The sequence below is a fragment of the Cylas formicarius genome, unplaced genomic scaffold, assembly GCF_029955315.1.
Source record: "Cylas formicarius isolate icCylForm1 unplaced genomic scaffold, icCylForm1.1 PGA_scaffold_3__17_contigs__length_32017465, whole genome shotgun sequence".
In the NCBI taxonomy this organism is placed as follows: domain Eukaryota; kingdom Metazoa; phylum Arthropoda; class Insecta; order Coleoptera; family Brentidae; genus Cylas; species Cylas formicarius.
Window position 1 is genome coordinate 8330181 of NW_026844326.1, and position 24049 is coordinate 8354229.

Below are 24049 nucleotides of genomic sequence, written 5' to 3' on the forward strand. Positions count from 1 at the left end.
TACTCCGGTCAATATATTCAACATCGTCCTTAGAGAAGATGGCTGAACTTGGGCAACCATTTTCGGTTTCAGATATCTCCAAGAACCCTGCGCACTATTCTATATGTGTCCAGAAGCACTGCCTTTTGCATAGGGATATAAAGTCTCAGGGTCTGAAGTCCTTCGTGTAAGCTTTTTGGGATCTTGCCCGTCACCCCCACAACAATGGGTATTATTCGCACTGACTGTAGCCTCCACATTTTTTTTATTTCATCCGCTAATGGCAAGTATTTATTGATTTTCTCAGTATACTTCTTCGATATGTTGCTAGGCAATGGTATAGCCACGTTATTATTATTATTTTTATTATTATTATTTTTATTTTTATTTTTATTATTATTATTCTTATTATTATTATTATTATTATTATTATTATTATTGTTATTATCTTTATACATCCCTGTAAAAAAAAGGTGAAAGATGAAGGATAGTGTGTGGAATTTAAGCTAAATCTTGAAATGTGACAATTTTTCTGTATTTTCGGCCTCTATATCCCATATTTCTGGTGATGATATGATTATGGGATCTGTAGCACTGCTAAAAAAAACTGTTGATATATTTAATGTACTATCGTTAAAGAACCGCCCGCTAACCAACGGTAACTTATTAAACATAATTGAAAATATTAATGTTTCAACTAATATAAAACACAAACTGATCTGCAAAATTATGGCGTAATTAAAAATTTATTCGCCACTGTCACAAACTGTTTGACAATTCATTTTCTGAGATTTTGAGTTTTGGAAAACTTCTTTCCCCGCCAGCCACTGATAAACAAACAGTAAGTAGTTATCACGCCCACCCACTTCTAACCGAAACTGTAAACAAAACCACTAAAATATTGACAATATTAGTTATAAATATATTGTTTTTTAAAAAAAAAAATGTCGTTAACTGGGATGCGAAAAAAACTCTGTTGCGCTGGAAAAACCAATGTTGCCAAGCGTAACGGATTTAATTCAATGGTTCGAAAATCTCTAATAACTCGGTAATACCCGAAAAGCAGTATAGCAAAATTGAACGATGCCCCAAAAAAGCCATACGTTTACCGTTAATTTTCATAGAAAGTATTCACTTGTAATTTCAGTGTATTCCGGTTAGGTGAAACCACTGTTATATTATTTTTACCATTTTGCTTTTGGTTAATAAATATACAGCACTTACTGACATTTCGCAATTTTATGTTTTTTGTTTAATGAATAACTGTACTGCGAGCTCTAATCTTGTATTATTATGAAAGTTTCCCTACAGTTAGCCTCTTTATGGAAGCATACCTCTTTAATACAAAATTAATTAATAGCTAATATTAATGGATAATATTTAAACAAGTATTTTTAAAAGTTAGGAAAGTGCGTGGTTAAATCTTTTGAACGTTGTTCTTTATTTCTATTTAGATATTAGAATTGCCAGGGTCTTTGTAAACCTGCAGCAAGTAAGAATATAAACTATAAATTAACCAAAAATATACACATTAATGCAAAAATCACAGAAGTGGTAAAAGTAGTTGTTTGTGAGTATTCAGTTACCACGAAATTTTTTAAGAAAATTACACACCTGTAATTTTTTAAAAATCGAAACGTGTTTTTTTGACAGATCAGCGTGGAACAGAGGAATTTCAGTGGATTTTTTTTCTTAGAGGGTACTCGACAGCGAAACATACATGATAACGAACTAATCAAGTCGATGAAAACAAAAACTCACCTTGAAAATAGATAAATAAATATGTTCTTGAATGTTTGAGTCGAAGACAAGGGATGATATTGTAAACATATTCATAAGCTAAGTAATCTGACCTCTTGTGGTATTACAAGTGAAATGGTTCATAGTATGGTGACAATGACAGACCAAAACTAACCACGATTTTTAACAATCTTCTTCCAACTTTTCAAAATACAGATTTATCAAGAACGTATCGCTGAGATATTTTCATTAAGCTCTAGTGCTCCAAACATCACGCTTTAAGAATTCCACCCGTGATTCGCCTTTAAATATTAAACCACAGATAACCGCTTTATGAAATTCGAAGGGCCGTTTTCTTTGGTGCAGTAACAGTATTCCAAGTCTCACTTGACTTGTGACTTACAGCTTTACAATTAATACTTAGATTTATTAGGTACATTTATATGTTTTTTTATTATTAATGTAATATGATAATAGATAACAAATAAACTTCAGCCCTTCGTCTTCATCTGATTAGCCTCCACAACTTCGATAGCGGCTCCTGTCTGTGGTACGAAGAGAAAATGAAAACAAACACTACATTTAAAGAACAATAGCAACATTTTTTGCCACCGTTGCAGACGCATACTATTCGGTATCAGTCTTAGTTTTATATTAAGTAAATAAAAAAATATATAGAAGTGAGAATAATATAAAAAATTAATATATCTAAATTGTAATTAAATATTAGTATTTAAAAAAAAGCATATTTAGAATAACGAAATTTTAGTTGTCATATGAACTATAATTGTTGAAGATAAGAGAAATAACGGGTGGCTGCAAGTTTTCAGTTTCCCCATTCTTCCTTCTACTTCAATCCATGTTCGACGCATTTACTCCATATTTCAGAATCCAATGCCTTTATTATATCTGGCAAGAGGGTTTTAACGGGCTTTATTGTAAATGTAGGGTCATGTCTTGTTAGAAACATTTTACTTGTACTCATAATAACTGTATGAGGTTTAATTAACAGTGATATGGAGGAAGTCGAAAGACCGTTATATTTCGTTTTGAAGCGATTTTGTCCACAACAAGTTTCGTACAAAGAGGTTTATTCAAATTTGTAAACTCCCGTAGCTCCTTTTTCAGCAGATCTTTCGGAACGTGTATCTTGTTTACAGTAATCCAACGTCATTTTCCCTTCGAAACTGCCTAACTTTATTAAAAGTGATTTCCCGTATTGAATTTTTTCGAAAATTCGTTACCGCAATGTCGGGTGAAACAAAATAATATTTTTTAAATTGTTTAAATCTCAAGTTAACTCACTTTGACATCCAATCTTGTAATAAATGTAAATATCCCAGAATTGGATCACTAACATCGATTTTAATATTTTTTACAAAAAATTGAGAGCTAGACCTATCTAAGTTCATATGCTATGTATGCTCTTGCTCAATCTCATTTAAATTTCGGAATTTTGGCATGGCGCGTTTTGACAATCGAAAATTTAAAAAAAATTAATCAATCTGATATATTCGATGCAAAACAGATCTATTAAAAAAATAGCAGCCCGAATCTGTTTAAACACGATTCCTTTCAGAGTTATGAGCATCCTTTCTCAACCAGAAACAGAATGAACCAAGTCACTGGCGAACCTAAGGTATCTAACACAGTACTACAGAGTCTTTTTTGTCTCTGCAACAGTTTCATCACAAATAATAAGATTACTTAATAGTAGGTCACTTTTACTATTTAATATCCGATTAAAAACATATATTAAAACTGAAATAACTGGAGATGAAATGATACCAGAAACTGTATGAACCAACCCACTGGAAAACCTAAGGTATCTAAAACAATAAATCAGAAAGGTTTTCCTTATTTCTCTGCAAAACAGTCTCACAACAGTTTCATTATTAAAAATATATTTATTAAAAGTGAAATAACTAGAGATGAAAAAACTAATAATTTCAACTTAATTGAATTCAAAATATTTGACTTGTATTGACGCATTCATCTTTTTTTTTTGTGATTCATTTCGGGTTTTTATAGCTATATTAATTGTATCGTTACTAGATTTAAATTAGCATTGTTTAATTTAGTAGGTTCAAATAATATCTAAGAGTTATTATTATTTACAAACAATAACTATTATAACAAACTATAGACGAGTCACTACGGATCAAGGTACGTAGTGATTCTGTAGTCCTCTTTATCTGAGGCTTATGCAATGAACCGCCACTTCAACTTGATTTTAATTTTAACATCAATTTAATGGATTATTCGATGGAAATGAATTTTATTTATCCGAAAGATAATCTTGTGGCATTACATTTTAAATATGACTTCTGGCATATGACCGCCACGCCTGGCGCGAATGTAGTCCAATCTTGACGTCCAATTTTCGATGACTTTTTCCAACATTTGTGGCCGTATATCGGCAATAACACGGCGAATGTTGTCTTCCAAATGGTCAAGCGTTTGTGGTTTATCCGCATAGACCAATGACTTTACATAGCCCCACAAAAAGTAGTCTAGCGGTGTTAAATCACAAGATCTTGGAGGCCAATTCACAGGTCCAAAACGTGAAATTAGGCGGTCACCAAACGTGTCTTTCAATAAATCGATTGTAGCACGAGCTGTGTGACATGTTGCGCCGTCTTGTTGAAACCACATCTCCTAGACATCATGGTTATTCAATTCAGGAATGGAAGAGTTAGTAATCATAGCTCTATACCGATTACCATTGACTGTAACGTTCTGGCCATCATCGTTTTTGAAGAAGTACGGACGAATGATTCCACCAGCCCATAAAGCGGACCAAACAGTCAGTTTTTCTGGATGTAACGGTGTTTAGACATATACTTGAGGATTAGCTTCGCTCCAAATGCGGCAGTTTTGTTTGTTGCCATTCAACCAGAAGTGCGCTTCATCGCTAAACAAAATTCGCTTATGAAAATCGGGAACAACGGCAATCTCATTTTGGGCCCATTCGACGAATCTACGCCTTACTTGATGATCGTTTAATGAATTGCCAAACCTAACTGAGAATAAATCACTTGACAGCTGTTAAATCGGTCGCCATCTTGAACAGTAATGCTAACTATACATCGAAAAAAAACACCCACAGTTTCTTTTCTTTCAACTATTTTTGTAATTCTGAATGCTGAATTTTGGTGACGAAAAACCTTGAACACATTGAGAATAACGACTTTTGCCGACAACTGCCGGAAAGTAGCTAAAACTCTAACACTAAGGTACCGGTACGTTACGTACTTCTCCATCTACCTACCACTCCCGAGATCTTTAACAATCATAATAGGTACAATACTACGCCTATAGAATCCGGCTAAGACCAATAAATTTTAGAGTTCAAGAATGGTTTATAACTCTCCCGCATAACAAAGAAATCTGTGAACTGTCCGACGCAGAAAGCAATGAAGTCCCATTGGGTTAACAGCAAATTATACTCTTTAAAATGACAGTAAGTCATTTTAGTCTGTTTTCAAATACAGGTAACGAAATTAACACTGTTTGAGAGAACTCTAAATTTTTGATTTGGATTATCTCAAATAATTTTAATCAGCTTGGAACAACAGCAAATGAAATTAAACTGTATGGCATTAATTACTTTTGCCTGCTTTAGATAAAAGGAAATTAACAACAGCATATTTTTATTCGGTTACAAACCAGTGCGTCATTATCGTATACATCAGTCGAAAACCAAAGAACAGTTCTCTTAAGTCTCTCTTAAAGGAATAGGACGAAGAATCCAAGCCCATGCAAATATTTAGGTCTTCTTCTCGTTTCTTCTCCTAACGGAGATTGGATATTATCATGGCTATCCTAATCTTGTCAACAGCTGCTCCAAATAGTTGGTTTGATGTCATTCCAAACCATTCCCTTAAGTTCTTGAGACAAAAGGTTAAATATTTAGGTAAATATTGTCAATTATCAACACTGAAAATATTTTAGACCGATAGAGGAGAGTCAAAAAATTTATGTGATCAAATTTTCAGCAAATTGCTACGTCCCGCTTACCCATCCTCCATCAACTGTGAAACACCCTGTATACGCAGCGACATCACCTTCAAATTATCAAACGACTGGTAAGATGTTCAATTCAGTGCCAAAAAATAATTATATTGACGAATTATTGAAATGCGAGGTGGTTTCTTAACAAATTACCTTGCATGACTGGTTTACCTAAATTTAAATTACAATATAAATCCTCCAAAAGATTCCATTCACCCAAACTGAATAGTTTTTAGCGATAAACATTTATGTAAACATTAATTAATATTTGTTTAATAGAACTATATTAATTTCCTGATCGTATCTAGACATAATGTTTTAAAATGGAAATATATGGATCAACGGATTTAAATTATACAGAAGCTGCTCAATCACTCTAATATATTTTCAAATAATCAAATCATGTCAATTCATTTTTAGATTTTACGCCAGAAATAAAGTCTGTTTTGTTTACAATTCCCTATATTTATGTTGGAGCCTATATCTTACTCTTATCGAAATAAAAAATAATTTCCTAGATTTTTAAGCATGAGATCTTAATAGTTCCGTGTTTGAATTAAACAGAAAGCCGAATTTTACCAAACAACCATTTTAGATATAAAATACAGGGTGTTTCAAAAATTCAAAGATTTTGTGCGGAACACATTGAGCTGTTTTAAATAGTACATCCTGTATAATCTTTCATTTTCCAAGTCTATGAAAGAAGCGTCGAACACCATCATTTCGATGAAAGCTTCGCACATAGACACAATGAACATCATAAAACCTCATTTTCATTTCATTTTAATTTATTTCTAAAAATGTTGCCCTCTTTCGAAAGTCAATAACCAATCATTCAAGTCAGAAGATTCCTTCCTGCCAAGTTTCAAACCCTTCTTTGTGAAAAAAAGGCAAAACAGTTGGAAAGAAACTAAAATGAAATCAAAATGAGGTTTTTCGAAGTGTATTTCATCCATGTACAAAATTTTCTTACAAGTGACTACGTAAAAATCATGAAAATTAATTTTCATTTGAAAGACGAACAAAATTGACTTGGTTTCCCTCTTAGAAGTCGATAATGTAAGAATATACTGGGTTTGCAATTTTCCAAAAAACGCAATAAATAGTGTGTTTCTAGGACAACGAAAATTTAATTTTGAAACACCTTGTATGTTCATCAAAAATGGTATGCTAGAAAAGAATGCATGAGGCATTCCAGAAACTGCCTGTAAAAGTTCAGCTTTCTGTTTAATTAAAGCATAGAACAATTAAGATTTCTTCATGGGTTCAAAATTGCATTAAAATCTAGAAAATTATATATAGAAACCTGAACAAAGTCTACTTCTTGCCTAGAATCTAAAAATGAAATGATATGCAGGAGTGCCACTCAATCCAGGCAAGATGTTACTACGTTTATGGAGAACTGGCAATACTGCATATTTGAAAATATCTTCGAGTGACAGAGCACCTCCTCTTACATCACCAAATATAATTTTACTTGATGTGTCCCTATAACAACGACTTACTTCGGCTAAAGTTGTGATAACAAAATGTAATATACTATATGACACTGATAAGCAAACTAATAAAGAAAAACAGCAGCTATCAACTAGTTGTAGTATTGCTTTTATATATACGACCAAAGTGAAAAAGTTATAAAAATAAATACACAAAACGGATGGTTTAATTTTAGATGCCGTTATGAACTTATTTTAGCAGTCTTTGTTCTCATAGTTCGACAGTAATGTGTTCTATTCGACACCTGGCGCCAATAAAAGCTTTCGCGTCTGGTTTATTAAATTTGGCATAAAATATTTCACAAATATTTAGATTAACCTGACCAACTACGCGCAATTAAAAAATATGAAGTGATTGTCGATAAAGCTGTTATAATTTCGTTTGCCTTTGCTTGCAGTAATTTAAGCATTGATTCATTCTTATTCTATTTACAAAAAACAAAAAATAGAAAGAACAAATGCAGACGAACAAAGCGAAGTTAGAAATGCCTCAAAAAATTGTAGAATTGTAAGGTCCAAACAAAATAAAAATTGAACTGTTAAAATCGCTGGAAAATATAATTACTTATCAATGTATCAAAAACCATGCCATCGGAGTGATAAACTTCAATATTCCGAAATCAGGAAACGACTATAGACCTATATGCCTCTTCTGCCACCGTTTAAAATTATCATTGGAAATAATACAAAATAGAATCTCACAGAGAAGGTACGGGGAACCAGAGAAGCTTTATTTGCAATGACAAAAAAAACGCGAATATAACAAAATTGTTTAGACAGTGAACGGCTAAAATATGGAACAAATTAGGTAGATAGATTGATTAAAAATATACAGGGCGTGTCTTTACTGACTGGTGTTTATTCTTTTGCTTATAAGAAGTTAGAGATAAATATAGGGTATTTAAAAAAATGATGGACGTGTGCGAGTATTTTTCTTCCATTTGTTCCGTATTTTAGCAATTCACTGTATATGCATTATGCTAACCAAAACTAACCTAAAAGTATTCGACAGAGCCCAGTATACAAAGCTAATAAATAAATTGAAAAACTCGAGAATTTAACTGGAATGTAATAACATAGTGCTACTCCAAAAAACATAATATAATCAAACAGCCACTGTGAAAATAAAAGAAATAGAAGCAAAAAAAGTGCCGTAGAGCACTCTTAACTGCTCTCTTAAATTTATATTCACAGATAATATTTCACCCGTCCCTTTTTAAAAGTGACTCTACCATAGAACCTTAAAAATAGTAAATAAATGTAGAACTACTAATGAAGAACTAAGTAACTAATTAAGAAATATCACAGACTGGACCAATATAAGTGTGAGAGAACTGTTTCAGGTTGCAACAGGCGCATATCGAAAAGGGGATGCCACTGGAAAAAGAATAAAAACAAATAATAATAAAATATTTCGCAATCTTGAACATAATCATACTGATAACATAAAACGAAAGAGTTAAATGACCTGTTTGCAAAATGTCTGAGATATATAATGTTTTGCCAAGGTAGCTACCATCCTCCCAACTGACGTTTTAACATTAAGTAGCTCAAAAAAGACAAAAACTAACCAAAACTAAACTAATAACATCGGCGCAAAGAAAAATAGGTACAAAAATGTTTGCATGACGTCGCAATGTCTCTGCTGTAAATGCTTTTTCCAGCTAATATGCTAAAGTACCCAGTTCTGATTTGATATTTAGTGAAGTTTAATAAATATTATATAAAAGTGCAAACTTCACACTCGGTTATGTAAGGTAAGTACGTTTTATGACTGGAACAGGCTTTGTAAACTCATGGTGCCTTTAATTTGCAATATACATACTACTATTTTTAACTATAGTTTATGGTAGTTGTATGTAAGAGGAAAACCCTAGAAACCACCTATATAAATCAAAATGCCTGCTGTTGCAGAAGACGAATTGATGTAGTGTGTTGTTTTTTTTTGAATATTGTTAAAAAATATCTGTTCTATTATTCCAAAATGATTTTGGGAAGCTTACAACTCTAGGTATGAGCACGAATAACTCGTGAGGGAAGTCAACACAAGAAGTAAGCAAAGTTCTAAAACTTGCTGGGTTATTATTACATTTTATTACATTAGAAATTAATAATAAAAAATTAATTATAAATTTTAAATTATTTGAATTATTTCAATGGTTTAATATTTGTTTATTGTTCTTCTTCCTAGTAACAATTTTTTAATTTTTTCTATAAGTGTTTTTTTAAGTGACTTCATCGTCGTACCATAAATGATAAATATTAATATCTTAATATCTAACATATATTTTGTATTATGTATTTGTTTAAACAAATTATTTATTAGTTATTTCAATTGGTTACTTTCAACGAGGTTTCTATATCTTTTTCATCGTAATTATTTTTGTATACCCAAGGTTTTTTTAAATAAATTTTTATTCTTATTAACAAAAACTTGGCATCGACGTTTAGTTGGTATTAGCGAAATTAAAAAAGGAATTAATAGGTATTAGAAGTCTTAGTTAGGGAATTAGAGCGTATTACAGGAATTAACGAAATTAATGTGTATTAGAAAGACTAGTTATATAAAATTGGAAGTTTGGAGTCATTATTAGGAACTTGTGAACAGATTTTTTACTCCTTGCTTTGCAGAAATGTGCATTACTAAGGAAAACATATTTGTTGTAAGCCGTTTTTATTTCAAAATGCGATAAAAAGTCCCAATTTATTTGCGTTTGTTCGATACAAAATTAAAGGCGCGTTTCCTTGTAAGCAATAATGTCGAAAACGCGCATGGAAACATGAAATGAAAGTTTCCAGATTATTGCCGATAAATTTTTTAAATTTTACGATTATCGAATATGTTCAATATCGATCAAAACCTCGACGCGTTCATATCATAAATTTAATTTATTTATTTTGTTAGGCATACATTTGACGGGACGTTTACGTGAAGTGTGGTTAGTGTTGTCCCGCGTTAAAACTAATTTTGCTTTGTCCCGTATTTTTTTAATGTCTAATAACGAAAAAAACGTGGAAAGTTTCATTTCACAGATTTTTACACACAATGGTGTATTAAGGTCGATTTTTGATTTTAGTTTAAACTAATCTCAAAATCGCCGTCATAATTTTGAAATGTTTTTCTATTTAAATTCCAGACAAACTTTTATACGTACAGCTTAAACATACAATTGTCACTATTTTGAAATTACTTTTTTTTTATTTGTCCATTATACAACAAAACTGAACTCTGAATATACGTTTTGCTTTTGTTATCAACTCTGGTGCTGGGAAGCCATATTTATATTTGACATTACGCAGAATTGAGGGTTATTTTATAATAAATAAAATACAATTAAATGTGCAGAAAATCAAAGTCCGGATTGCGAGACCACAAAATTTAAATAACTTGAATTTTCAGAAAATCATATTCACTGACTTTTTAATTTCATTAAAATACTAGACCTCAGCATTACTTTTGTCTCGAAAAAATTAATAGATGAACTAATAGACTCCTTCCAACTAGCAAATATATTTTATAATTTTTATGTGTATATTTTATAATATTTTGTTTTATTAAAATTTCTAGTAAAATAACTGAGCTTTTAAGAATCATTTTGCTTTAAAAAGTATTTTTAACGCTCTTGGAATAAAAATAAAAAGCAATTTTATACATTTTAACTTATCGAACAAATTTGTTTTATAATATATTTATACTGGTATTATCTTTTTCTGGGTTATTCGTTTACGAACGTCTATAAAATTGTATTGTTAGCGCTATGTGAAACATTTATAAAATTAATTTAATAATATTTTCTTCAGATAGCGCATTAAAAAAATCATCATATAATTATCATGAACACCGTCATAATAAATTAATAATTATAAAACAAAAAATGTTTGTAAGGATACAAAAACATTTATAAAATAAATAAGTTATTCTTGTTTGTTATATAATAATGCTCATTATACTTGTAAAATTGCCGTCGCAACACCAATCGTGTAGCCTCTCTATATCATTAGTTCATGCATAAGTAAATGGAAAAAAGTTCAAAAAATTGGTGCATTTTACAGAAAAGTTGGGTAGTACCTATCAAAATATCTTAGAAAATGAAGATATGCTCTCTATAAAAAAAAGCAGCAGGTGATTCAGATAAACAAAATGATTTTGCTTCAAGGAAGCAGTCCTAATGGAATTGCTTTTATTCAGTAGTTTGAGCCTTCCAGAAGTCTTGAAGAAAATGGAGATCGAATAATTGGGTGATGAATTATTAACATGAATATGAAATAAACAAACCGTAAAGAAATATAGAGTACGTAAAGAGTAAGAGATTGTGGGCTGTCTTTTAATGTACCGCAAGTTGGCACTAAACGCTTAATTTCAGAATACCAGTCCCAACACGCTTCCCCAAGATCTTAGCACTCTTTTGAAAACCTACCAAACAGTTAACAATAATAGAAGTTGGCAATGGTAGTTTTGGGTCTGCAAAAATGTCATTTTCTACAAAGTTCAAATATACCTTGTGACACTACTACGATCCGTTTCTTAGTCAGAATTGTAAAATGTAAATCTTCAAAAACGAAGATCATTAAACATATGGGACAACATAAAGGTTAAGTCATTAAGCTCAGATAAATTGCAATGGCTGTTTTCAAAAATTCAGCATTTTATTTTGTAAGATTTACACAGTTTGGTGAATGAAACTATGAAATCAACAATCAACAGTCTCTTGCAAGAGGGTTTTAACGTCCCTGTGTGGGGTTTATTCATAGTGATATGGATTAATCCAAGTGTCGTCATATAAATTTGAATGCAATTCATTCTTCGTTGCGTAGCTTGGGTAAGAGGAATATTTAAGGAACCGTTTTCCACCAGTTGGTTATTAATTGAGAGTGAAGCACTAAATTCCGGAGCCCAGGATGCTGTGACAAAAGCATCAAATGCTCACGCCTTTTTGTGGCTTGTGAATAGAATCAAACTTCTCAACAGCTTAGTCATCTATAGTGAAAGGATTATCAATTTCATCTGAACCTTCTTCACCGCTGAAATTTATTACTAATTTTTCTGTTCCTCCAAAGGTTTGTAATTTATCACTTTGACTACCAGCAGAGATTTCCTTGAGAAGAGATGAAGCAGCTATTGTAGATTTGTCTAATTCAGAATATCTTAATGATCGATAAAACTGTCTAATCGTCCTCATTAAAAGTGTTTTGAGTTTTTTCATAACAAGTGAAATATAGCTTATAATAATGATTTATAACTCTCTCACAAAATTTAACAGATATAACTAAATATCTAACTAGTAAGTATGAACATCAGCAGCAACAAGTTTCAGCTGCTTGGAAATTGTCTTTGATATGATTGGGAATGTGATACCTAATTTCCTTACATATATATTATTATTATCGAGATATTATAATTGCGCATATTTACTAATTAAGATCAGTGTCGTTCTACTAATATTATTGGTTTTTCCTATCGGAATATTTTATATATAAATAATCCAATGCTAGCGTTATGTGTTTGATTATTATATTTATGTTGTTCATCAAGATCAAATGGGTACGACGTATTTAGAAGAAATGGCATTAGCTTCGAAAATCGAAGAATGTTTATGCTCGATAAAACGCAAAACTAAACAATTTCCTATTAATTTGCGACTATGACACTCTCAAATTTCGTCAGTGCAACCTGTTTTGTGTTTTGTGGTTTTTCGATCTAATTGGTGCACCAAAAGTGGAATGAACTAAAATCGCTGACCTCTTAATGCAAACATGATCTGATAAATACAGAACTTAATTGTGATTAAAACATACATCTTGCGAAAAAGATTTGCTCTCAATATTGAATCCCGCTCCAGAAGAAGCCGAGTTTGGTTTTCATTATATTAAGTACTTTGGCGAATTGATCTGGAGTAGATACTGTCAAACCAGATATTATTATCAACAGATTGGGTAAATGTGACTTATTAAAGGGAAAGGTTTTCACAACATTTATATTTACATTTATATATATAACATTTATGTTATAAACTACAACGACTATTGTCAACAAATCGCTATCACATTCAAAAAGCTTAAGAGTGTTATTAACCATCAATTCGGTCGAAGGTGTAACATATATTAAACGCAAAGGTTGTGCTGTGACCTTTAAAATTAAGAAATAAACAATATTTATTTCCTCGCCAATCATGTAAGGAATAGACTTTTTCCACTCACTTCCAGAACAAATAAAACATTGTTTATTCAACTACAACGCAAATACTTTCTGGAAGCCTTGTAATAAAAGAAGGCTATTTTACCCGAAAAACATATATACCGGAAGTGCCAAATAACTATTGAGGTCTATCCAAAGATAGATAAGATTTCCGTTAAGTAAATTCGCTTAGCAATAAAGTGTCAAAATTTGGTATAAGTTATTGTAAAATGTAAATGACTCACCTCCGAGGTTAGTAACTCCAAAAAATGAAACGCGAAATCACAATAAATAACTACCAAACTACAGACACCTCGACTACTTTCAAGTCTCTTTGAATTTTTTACAGTCACTCCTGACTATCTTCAACTGCCTGCGGCAACACATTTTGGATATTCAGACGTGCAGAACGCGAGAACCGTATACCGCGTGTTCGATTTTGGCCGGTCACGTGCGTCCAAGTCGTACCACCGACAGACGAAACGGTAATGACTGCAACTTGCCGTTTTTCGCTATGTATCTGATACGGACGGCTACGTAGCATGGCATTGCTAATTTAGACCGGGCGACTGTCGACCAAAATGTGGAACCATGCGATTTTTCGGTGTTGTTGGATTTCTTAAACCGTGTACCAAAATCAATGTTAAAACACAAACTAGGGAAAGATTATTGTAATTCTTCGCTATATCAATAGGGTCTCCTAGTTCGCTTCAATTCACTACGCTCTTATTAGCACTTAGTGACCGAAATCGTTATGTAGAGGAAAAAAGATAAAGAAGCCAAATACACAATAATAATAATATGCTTTATTCAGGTAATTTTGACAAAAGGAAAATTACAAGAAAAGGCAAGAGTGAAGCGCCCAGACATATCTGTTTGCCGAATTCTGCACTTATCCATACAAATAACAAATAACAATTGTTTACATGCTTGAAAGTTAGCGTTTTTTTTTATTATTAAAAGAATACATTGTGGCATTCAGAAGGGACTCGTCTGGGTCACTATATAGTTGGGCCAGGTCCTAACCTTTCGAAGATAAGATACCCTTTTAAATTTAAATTGTTACGTCTCTCCTAAAAGTTATTGTGAAATAGTAACAGTAAGTTGCTGCGGATATTTTAGCACTCAAGCAGCAAGAGGGAGGGGGGAGCCTCTTAAGTAGTTTTTTAATAAATGTACAGATGCCTCCCCAAAACGCAAAATTGTGAGCAAAATATTGTGACCTATAGTATCAAAAACCTTGGTATATACGAGTAGAACCAACAAACAACTTTCCATATGTCATAAGGGTTTTGTCAGTCCCGGGTGATTTGATTTGATTTTGTAAATTTACAAAATGATTAAGTTAATATGGGCCAACTGCTCTAGTTTTAGTTTGAGTGAAAATTGAATATTGTCTGTAGATACGCATAGTTCTCATAGCAATCGGCCACTGATATAATTGGATTCATATAAAAAAATTGGGAGCAAACACCAGACAGGACAAATGGAAGATCATAGCTTTTGGGTATTTATATTTTCGTTCTTATGTTATCTTCCCCTCTTTAGCAAAGTTCTATCCATGTGAGCTAACTAATGACGTGAATGGTGGGGGTGGGTGGGATGCACACTTCAAGAAATACGCAACCAACTCTGTAGATCTTATAGAAGAATGTTTATTAATTCGAATATTGGGTATTCTGAAGAGTAAAGATGTAGATGTAGAACTGACGCTAAATTGCACTTCGAGTTGTGATTGTATTCCTCGGAAGCTGTTCCAGAAATTTTATATTTTAGGATTTCTTTTTAAATATATCAGTAGACACTTTTTGCTGATACAAACTGTAATATTGAAACGTGTCTACCACCAAATTGCAAGAAATGAACCACATAAAATGAACAGTTATTTTTAATGCAAAATAATCTACAATTTGTGCATGGATATCTGCATAAATAAAGTCGAAATGAAGAAAGATAACGACTGAAAGCATAAATCTGTATTTATCAGAAATTCTTTTGTAAAGAAACCCACACAGTTTAACTGTAGAATCTTAGGATAAGGAAAATAATTACATTCTGGTTTAGAAAATGTCAACAAGCCCATCCATACAATTCCATTAACTCTAGAAAAAATTGGAATTGATTTTCGCCACAACACTTAGGCTTGCTCCTAAACAAACCGTTAGTCCTTCATCGCAAGCCTAGAGATCCCACATTCGAAACGAAAGCATCGTCTCCCAAATTCTATTATTAATAAACTATTTGTTGAAAAAAGCCGTAGGAGTTAAAATTTAACTAGAAAAGTTAAAAAACAAAAAATAGCAATAAACAATTTGCCTAAAAAATGCCCAAATGTACCTGAATCGAACGAAGGCTACTTTAATCATTACGAAGCCTTCTATAGATCTTAACTGAAGCTGGATTGGGTCCGACAGCAACCCCACAGAGCACTTATCAACAGTTCTTAAACCATCATGAAATGAAACTAAAATTCTTTCAATTTCAACTCTTCTATCTAAAAAAAAATCCGAGAATCTATCAAAACAATAGAATGCAAACCCCAGTGAAGCTCTAAAGAAGTCAAGGAGATAATTGGCGCCTTTACACTTTAAAATTCTCAGTTTCTCTCGTTTTTAGTTTTTCGATTACGGATTTTCCATATACCACATATGGTGGCCTAAAGTTTAGCCATTTAACTGAAACTTTTGAACATTAAAAACTACGTTTATTAGTGTCAAAAAAGCAATATTAAAACACAAAAATCCACCAAATATATTATTAAGATTGTATACACGATCCCCTGCCGAATTCTTTTTCTCAAGTGCAATTATAAAAGATTGCAGATATTCTTCAGTGTGCGACGATCAATAAGTATTGACACAAACAAGGCCTTAGTATATTTCTCAAAATAAATCGATACGGTATTCTGCAAGAGACTCTTATTTTACTTATGTAAATATACTCTATTTTAGAAAGGCGTAGAGTAATATAATGTCGACGAAGAGACCCAAAGATCGTTTTCAAAGCTTGGCATTGTTTCCATTTGATTTTTTCTCTTTTTATTGACTGCAAGTAATATCACCCGAGTTTAGGTCAGCTTATTTGTTTGACCTCCTATTATTGTCCTGACAGTGGTATGACAAAGGCATCTGGATGGGATACTCGAAAGAAAATAATTTTGTTTTAACAGAAAGGAAGGTTTTCAAATGGGAAACCATAATCTCGAGCTGGATAGAAATATGATAAAACAAGTAATGAATTTCAATTACTAAGGCTCCATCATTACTACCAGGAACGCTTTGAATAAGGAAGTATAAAACCAGCTAAACAAATAGATAAGAATAATTGGCTGCTTCAGACAAACAATATGGTAAAACAAATATATGAATGAAGAATATATGGCGCTGCGATCAACACAAAGAACAACAGAAAATGAGAGCGATAGAATTACGGTGATATTGGCAATTATGCTGAGAGACAGACTAACAAAAGCATAAGAAAGAGAGACGTAACATCCAATATATCATAAATGGGACAAAGAATTATGAAGAAAGTGGAATCAACACCTAGAACCTATGGATAACTTCAGGTTAGCGAAGTATATGTAAGAATGAGAGACCCAGAAAAACAAGATCACAGGAACGACCACCAAAAAGATGGGCAGATGGTTCTCGTTGTCAACTGACGAGCGAGACGCTAAACCAACAGGACAACTTACCTAGTCAATAGTAGAGAAAGAAGAAAAATAATAAAAAATAGGCATTACGTACATAGTATTCTTTGTTATCTGAGGAATCGTGATCTCCTCTTGAAGTTCAAGATCCCACATGGTCTTCTCTTCTCTTCTAATGATATGCTGCACTGCTTTTCGCCAGTGTTCTGGTGTCACTTCCTGAATGGCATGATCAAACAGTAGATGAAGGTATTTTATTTGGAATCTGCATCTTACCTAGTTTTTCCTAAAATTAGTGTTTCACAACATTTTTACTGGTCTGCCTGGACTTTTCTTGTACTGTGAACACTTCCATAATGTAAGTATATTGAAAATACTTTAAAGTGTCATTAACTTCCTTTTATTGCGTCATAACAAAATAATGACGGGCAATATATCAGGTGAAATGAGAAGTCATCAAAAATAATAACAGAGTCTATTTATTAGCATCGGAAAATCGGATCAAACTGGACAAAATTCCTAATTTTTTTTCTCGACACTTTTCTGAAATAGCCTATAAAAGAAAGTTTATTTTCATTTAGGCGTTAATGTCGAATAACGAAAACAATTCTTTTGAAAGCACTGTCGACTGGACTAAATTGTTGTGGACGTCAATCAATTAGTATCGCCGGAATAATTTATAAATGATTGCGAAAATTTTTACGCTGGACAACATATGACTAAGTGTTTGCCGGTAAAACGAGAATTCTGGGTTCATATTGTTGCAAATTGATTTTTTTTTTACGACCAGCAAAAAACGGCCATTAGAGGATACTAATGCGAATATAATTTGAGAAACCGTACCTCTGATTCCGACTAATTATAATTAAAGCACTGTTACGCTATTTTGCGGTTGAATGTCAGGGCATTGTGATTGACAATCGACGAATTGAAGTTTGTTCGTCTGTTTGCGAAGCTTTTTTTAATTACTTACTAGATTGCAAAGAGTATAAAATATCTTGATTTAAACTCCTCAGTCTAAAGTACCCAATTTTGTACGCGCCAAGGGTCCCCAATCAAATTCAGCACCCTTATTTAACGAGTTTATGTTAAACTGTTTGAAAAAGTGACCCCATTTCTGCTGTCTGTCAATCAAATTCAGCACCCTTATTTAACGAGTTTATGTTAAACTGTTTGAAAAAGTGACCCCATTTCTGCTGTCTGTCGCTGCAACCCCTTATATGTGAACACCTCCATGGTTATAGAGCATTATCTGTGTTCGTCTCTGACTAGACCCCACAGCTCCGATAAGGCTGCTTGGTGTAACCTCTAAATTGCTACGGAAATTAACAATGTCCTCCATTAGAATGGAACGGAAAGCATGCTATAAGTATAAGTTCAAACACACTACAAAAAAAGTGGCAGGTATTTAATAAACTAACTCCATCTAAAATGAATTCCTGAGCTGTTTAGAGATGCTGATAAATTCGTGATCCAAACTATGTCGAACTTTCCTTTGAAAGCAGAACTTTAACATTTCTATTCAAATAACAGAAAAAGTGATATCAATTATTTGCTAAAATTTACTGTGGTGGAAGATTATGAAGTGCGTCAAATTATAGAAAAAGTAAAGCGTCTGGTTTAGACGGTCTAAATATTACAATGATTGAACTTTAATAATAATAATAAATAATAATAGGTGTCTGAAAAATCACTCTTTTCCTGCATTCGGGAAGCAGGATATTGTTAGGTATACCCCTTCCTAGACCATATCACAAAATCTTGAGATAACACTAGACTCTCAAATTTGTGGGTACATTAATCAATTTTTTCTATTAATCGAAAATAATCTAGTTTCCGAACTCGATATAATTAAATAACTGGTATTAGTCGATTTATTAAAAGCTTAGATTAATTTTCAGTAACAGGACCCAGCAAGTTAATGTGGGTAGTAATCTTTCGAACAATCTGCTCGTCTTTAATTTTGTCAGCAGATGATACTCGCTTTTGCCCTCTGACTATAAGATAACAATAAATACCACAAAATTAGATTTGAATGCGCTTGCTAATCTTTCATACGCTAAAACTTAATCCCATAAAATTTGTCGTCATTTATTTCGGAAAAAAAAGTAGCGTAATGAAATATCAAAATATTTTTCAATAAGAATTAATAACATTTTGCTCCAAGTTGTTGAAACCACTAAAAGTATAGGCTTAGTTTCTGATTCACAACTTAACATTTCCAGCCATATATCATATATTCTTAAAAGATCTTATTGCGCTTGAACATCGCCACGAATACATCAATGAGGTAAGTGTTTCTTTCTTCTCTAATGTCCGGGCGGTTAGCCGTCCTGTGCCTTTTCCGCCTCATGCTGATACCACCGCTCCGCCTTAAGTTGGCACTGATAATATTTACATAGTTCGAATTGTATTAGTGAGCAAACTTTATTGTGTCTGTCAGTGTATTCTTTTAAAGCGAGGATTTTGCAGGCGGAAATTATATGGGTCACTCTCTCGCTTTTTTCCTTGCACAGTCTACACTTGTCATCTGTCTAAGCCAGCAATTCTATGCCACATGGTCGGTCGGCACGTTTTTCATGTTCCCGACTAGCTGTCCGTGGTGATTTAGTTATTCATCTTGTTAGTGTTTTATCCAGAAGGGAAGATCGGGCAACTGCTCCTCTGCTGTTGTGAGGAAACTTTAAAGTGATTAAGGCTTTCGCGGCCAGCGTTTGAACTGTAAGTGTTTTTGTTCGGGCTTAATGACCGTCGTTGAGTGGAATTTCCTCCTGACGTTTCGCTAGCTTCTTCTGAGGTGCTTCCACCTCCGATGTTGCATGCAGACTGACACGCTCCCGGCCGTAAGTCGTATTATGTCTGGGGGGACGTGGAGGGGAGAGGGCGGGGCATTTTAACGCATGAGTAGTTGTGACTACCGAGGCTGTCCTTGTGTTCCTTAAGATGGGGTTCCAAATTTGTTTGAGCTGCAGTGGCTCTTCTTTTCTAATGAAATTATTTGTATGTTTATGGATTTCTGTTGCTTCTCGTACGAGGCGGGCATGATAGCCCGAAGTGGACGCAAGAAGCCTGGCTTCCCCAAAAAGAATGTTGTGATCCCCTTCACTGAGCGCGTGTTCCGCTACTGCCGATTTGTCGGTTTGTCCCAGTGTGCAGTTTTCCACACGTGCATGGTATGCGGTAGACTCCGGCGGCTGACAGCGAATCTCTCTTGTCCTTGGCTGATCTTAGCGTTTGTTGTATTTTCCTTGTTGGTTTAAATATTGTGTTAATATTATCCTTTTTCAATATTTTTCCGATCCTGTCTGTCACTCGAGGAATAAAAGGTAGATAAGCACTCGCAACCGTTAGTTGTTCTCCCGGGTCTTGTCGTGAGGCCGTTCTGGGCCTCATAGCCTTATCAATATCAGATATCCTGTATCCGTTTGATTGGAAGGCTTTTTTGAGGTGCTCTAGTTCTGCTTCCAGGTGTTGTGGATCACAGATCCTCCGGGCACGTTCTGTTAAGGTTGTAATGATTCCTCTTTTTTGGCTTGGCTGATGGTTGGATAAAGCATGTAGGTACCTGTCTGTGTGAATCGGCTTGCGGTACACTGTTTGGCTTAGTTTCCCATTGCATCTTTTTATTAGAACATCCAGAAACGTTATTAGCTGATTTTGTTCTGTCAACATCGGAGATGGAAGCACCTCAGAAGAAGCTAGCCGCTCGTGCTAGCGAAACGTCAGGAAGAAATTCCACTCAACGACGGCCATTAAGCCCGAACAAAAACACTTACAGTAAGGAAACTTTGCTCGGTTTTGTTTGGTCATATGTGAGTGTCATTTTTACTAGGTCATCCTTTTCAGAAATTTCCATCATGTACTAGATAGGCTGTAGATTTCCAGGTGGTAAGCTGTTTCAATATTGCATACATACAGGCAATCGGTGTCTGCCTTGGGGTGTAAAGCCTGGTAAATGGTTAAACATTTTTCAATGTGGCGTTATTACTAGTATGGCACAAAACCTTATTTCTTAAAACAATAATTCTTGACGGAACCTTTTTGGATTTAAATAGAAATGTATGTGGGTTCCAAGGGAAATCAATACTGGGTGTTTAATTACCGCAAATGTGAATCCCGAGCATCCATTGGACAGCCTATTTGTCCACATTGGACGGTTCGTTGAATGTCCAATAGCCTAAAGTGTGTTATTTCGGTTGGTTACTCTCAGCAGATGGAAACGCACTGTGACTATAGTCTTGTTGCAAGTATCTGCATTAAGTGTTTTCTGTCTCTCCAATTAGGTTTAGCTCTTTAACCGACGTGGTGCATCAGTAGACCTACTATTATTGTTAAGGCCTTACTTTCATAGCTTAGCAGGCCGGTATGGGTTTGCTGTGTGAATGGAGATAACGGCGAAGTGTTTTTGAGTTAGCTCTCTATTAAAACAGAATAAAAATTATAATATTTAGAACTACATTAGAACAAGTTAAATTAAACCACACCCGATGCCTTTTAACGTTCGAAATCTACGATAGATAATACCAAGAACAAATACACTAAAGAACAAAATAAACACACACCCATGAGGCACGTGTTCTATTAGTTTAGATACACAGTAAATGACACTTCAGAATTCAAACAGCCAAATTAATAGTATTGTATTGCTATCAGTTATAGCTATGCTATCAGTTTTGCAATTCAAAAACACCTTTTCATTTTCAAAGTCACTTTTCTCATAAAAAAAAAGCAAACGTAGTACAAGACGCAGATGAAATTGAGATTAAAAATGCCCTACACTGACGCAAGCGTTTATTCGCTGCAAATTGCTAGTACAACATTTTGTTAACACATATTGAGTTAAATTTTTAATTTACCTATGCATTTGAATACATAAAAATATTATTCTGTGTAGTGAATTTGTAAAGAATCTCGGTGATGTCGGCTGGGAACATTATCTCAGTATTTCAAGTTACACAAGTTAAAAAAGAAATTGCAATTTCTCTTGATTATATATCCATGAATGTCTTAACTAATCTCCAGCCGAGCGTTGGCGCGTGTTTTTTGAAACACCCTGTCTTTAATTCCAAATATAAAGATTTTTATAATACAGTATATAAAAGCTGCAAAGATTGGTTGAATATTAAAATTAAATTAATCGATATTCAAAAAACCAATTCATATTCTTTTTTTTTCTAAATTCTTGCTATACATTTTTTAAATTAATTGCTATTCCACCATTGGAAAACGTACCAACTGTGCGATGCCAGCACGTCTAATCTTAATAAGACAAAGAGTTAAATACCTGCCTGCACAGTTTCCTCAAATGAATTTAATTAGATTGCTTAAATTGGACGCCGAATATTGCGTAAGCATAAATACGGAAAATGCAACACATAACAATCGCAATAAGCGCTAACCTGCACTTTGGGCCATTTTTTATCTAAACAGCGATTTCAACACATTTAACTAGTCTTTCTTCGGATTTTTAACGAGATATAGTGGTATTTTGAGAAAATACTGCCGCCAAAATGTTACATTTAACCTGAAACTTGCAAAATTGACGAACTCTCAACCGCCATGTTGTTTGGTGCTGCTAGATCTTATTGGATGAAAGCGCGACATTGTCATTAGCAACACTTGATATGAGTATGCCTTGAACCTCTGAACTGTTGAGATCAAGGTGTGTAGAATTTAACAAAAATAATAATTATTTAATATCTTTGATGGGTTATTCCTTTTTACCTCTGGTCTGTAACCCTAACGTAAATATTATAACGTAAGTTTATGCTATGTATGAAGAGCCATTTTTTGATGAACATTTCTTTTTATTGTCACCAGTAGAGATAGTGTGGAATCTAATATGCATGTTTTGCATATTAAACTAAAAATTCTTTGCATGTAAGAATTATGGGTAAAATTTGAGATAATTAGATATAATTTGTGATTGATAATCAAAATTTAATAACAAATATGTAACACACTCACTGCACTAAATGCAACTAAGTACTTAACATGGGGTCACTTAAATACCTTACTTTTAAGGTGAACATTTACAGATGTAAGTCCTTTAATTTGCTTCTCTAAAGATAAACTCACATTCTTTAAAGCTTCATACTCGTCCAGCAGCTTATCAAATTTCCTTTTAATTGATATTTGCTCTGGGATGCCAGAAAAATTAGTGGAATTCCTTTTTGTATTGTTGCTATTTACCTGTAATTTTTTCAATGGAATTTCATCTTCAGATGAGGAATCTTTATTTTTGTTTGGCCTTATTTTTTTGCATCTAACCCGTTTGGGTGGCATTGTTCTGAGAAGCTAATAGAGCATTCAGAGCGGAATTTTCATTTTTCAAAGCTTCTAAAGTCGCCTCCTGGTTTTTAACTTTGTCAAGCATGAGCTCATACTCGAGCAATAAAAGTCTGTACTTGTGTACTAGACCAACTTCACTTTCTTCAGTGCCTTCAATAAATGTGTGTGGAGTAGATTCTGTTTCTGGAATGTGCAAATTTGACAAATCAAAATCATGGAATCCTTTGTTTTCCCTTTGATAAATGTCTTCGGGTAAGTTTATTGAAGGCACAGCCTCCAATTTTAAAACTTGGGTCCCTAAAACTTCAATGATAATTTTTCATATAGAGAAAGGTAAATATGATACCATTGACTAAGTCAAAATCATCTTCACTGAAATGAGAAGAACATAGCACAAATTTTTCCTGTTTATACACAACTTTTCTGCTACACTTTTTTAACCAGAGCTTCTGAAAATATAGATCGTCAGGTAAATGAAAATACAACACGGACGAATTTTTGGTTTTCCTCTTATTGTTTTCGCAACATTTTAAAGAGCAACGCATTCTTCAGAACCATTGAAAAATATAGTTACCAAAACATATATTTGTATATGTATATATAGGCTAGGTACGCAGACTTCATCTTCTTTGTTGCTAAATGTTGCTAGGACTATTCTTCCTCTTTAAAAATTTAAGTAACGATCCAGGGAGTGTTAAATAA

General features: G+C 33.4%; 2 protein-coding genes across 7 annotated transcripts in view; both read right to left on the bottom strand.

Annotated features, from left to right (window-relative positions):
* LOC132700049 (ATP-sensitive inward rectifier potassium channel 11-like) overlaps nt 1-13873 on the bottom strand; it is a 98333-nt gene extending 84460 nt beyond the window's left edge. For all 6 annotated transcript variants that reach the window (XR_009618593.1, XM_060667137.1, XM_060667140.1 and 3 more), the window contains exon 1: nt 13650-13873. The gene's annotated coding sequence lies outside the window, so the exon portion shown is untranslated. The remainder of the gene's footprint in view (nt 1-13649) is intronic.
* Nucleotides 13874-21840: 7967 nt separating this feature from the next.
* LOC132699500 (uncharacterized) lies at nt 21841-23970 on the bottom strand. Its single transcript, XM_060666250.1, has 2 exons — nt 23694-23970; nt 21841-23644 (listed from the first exon to the last, which is right to left on the bottom strand). The coding sequence occupies exons 1-2, from the start codon at nt 23890-23892 to the stop codon at nt 23322-23324; spliced, it is 522 nt and encodes a 173-aa protein (XP_060522233.1). The 5' UTR covers nt 23893-23970; the 3' UTR covers nt 21841-23321.
* Nucleotides 23971-24049: the final 79 nt, after the last annotated feature.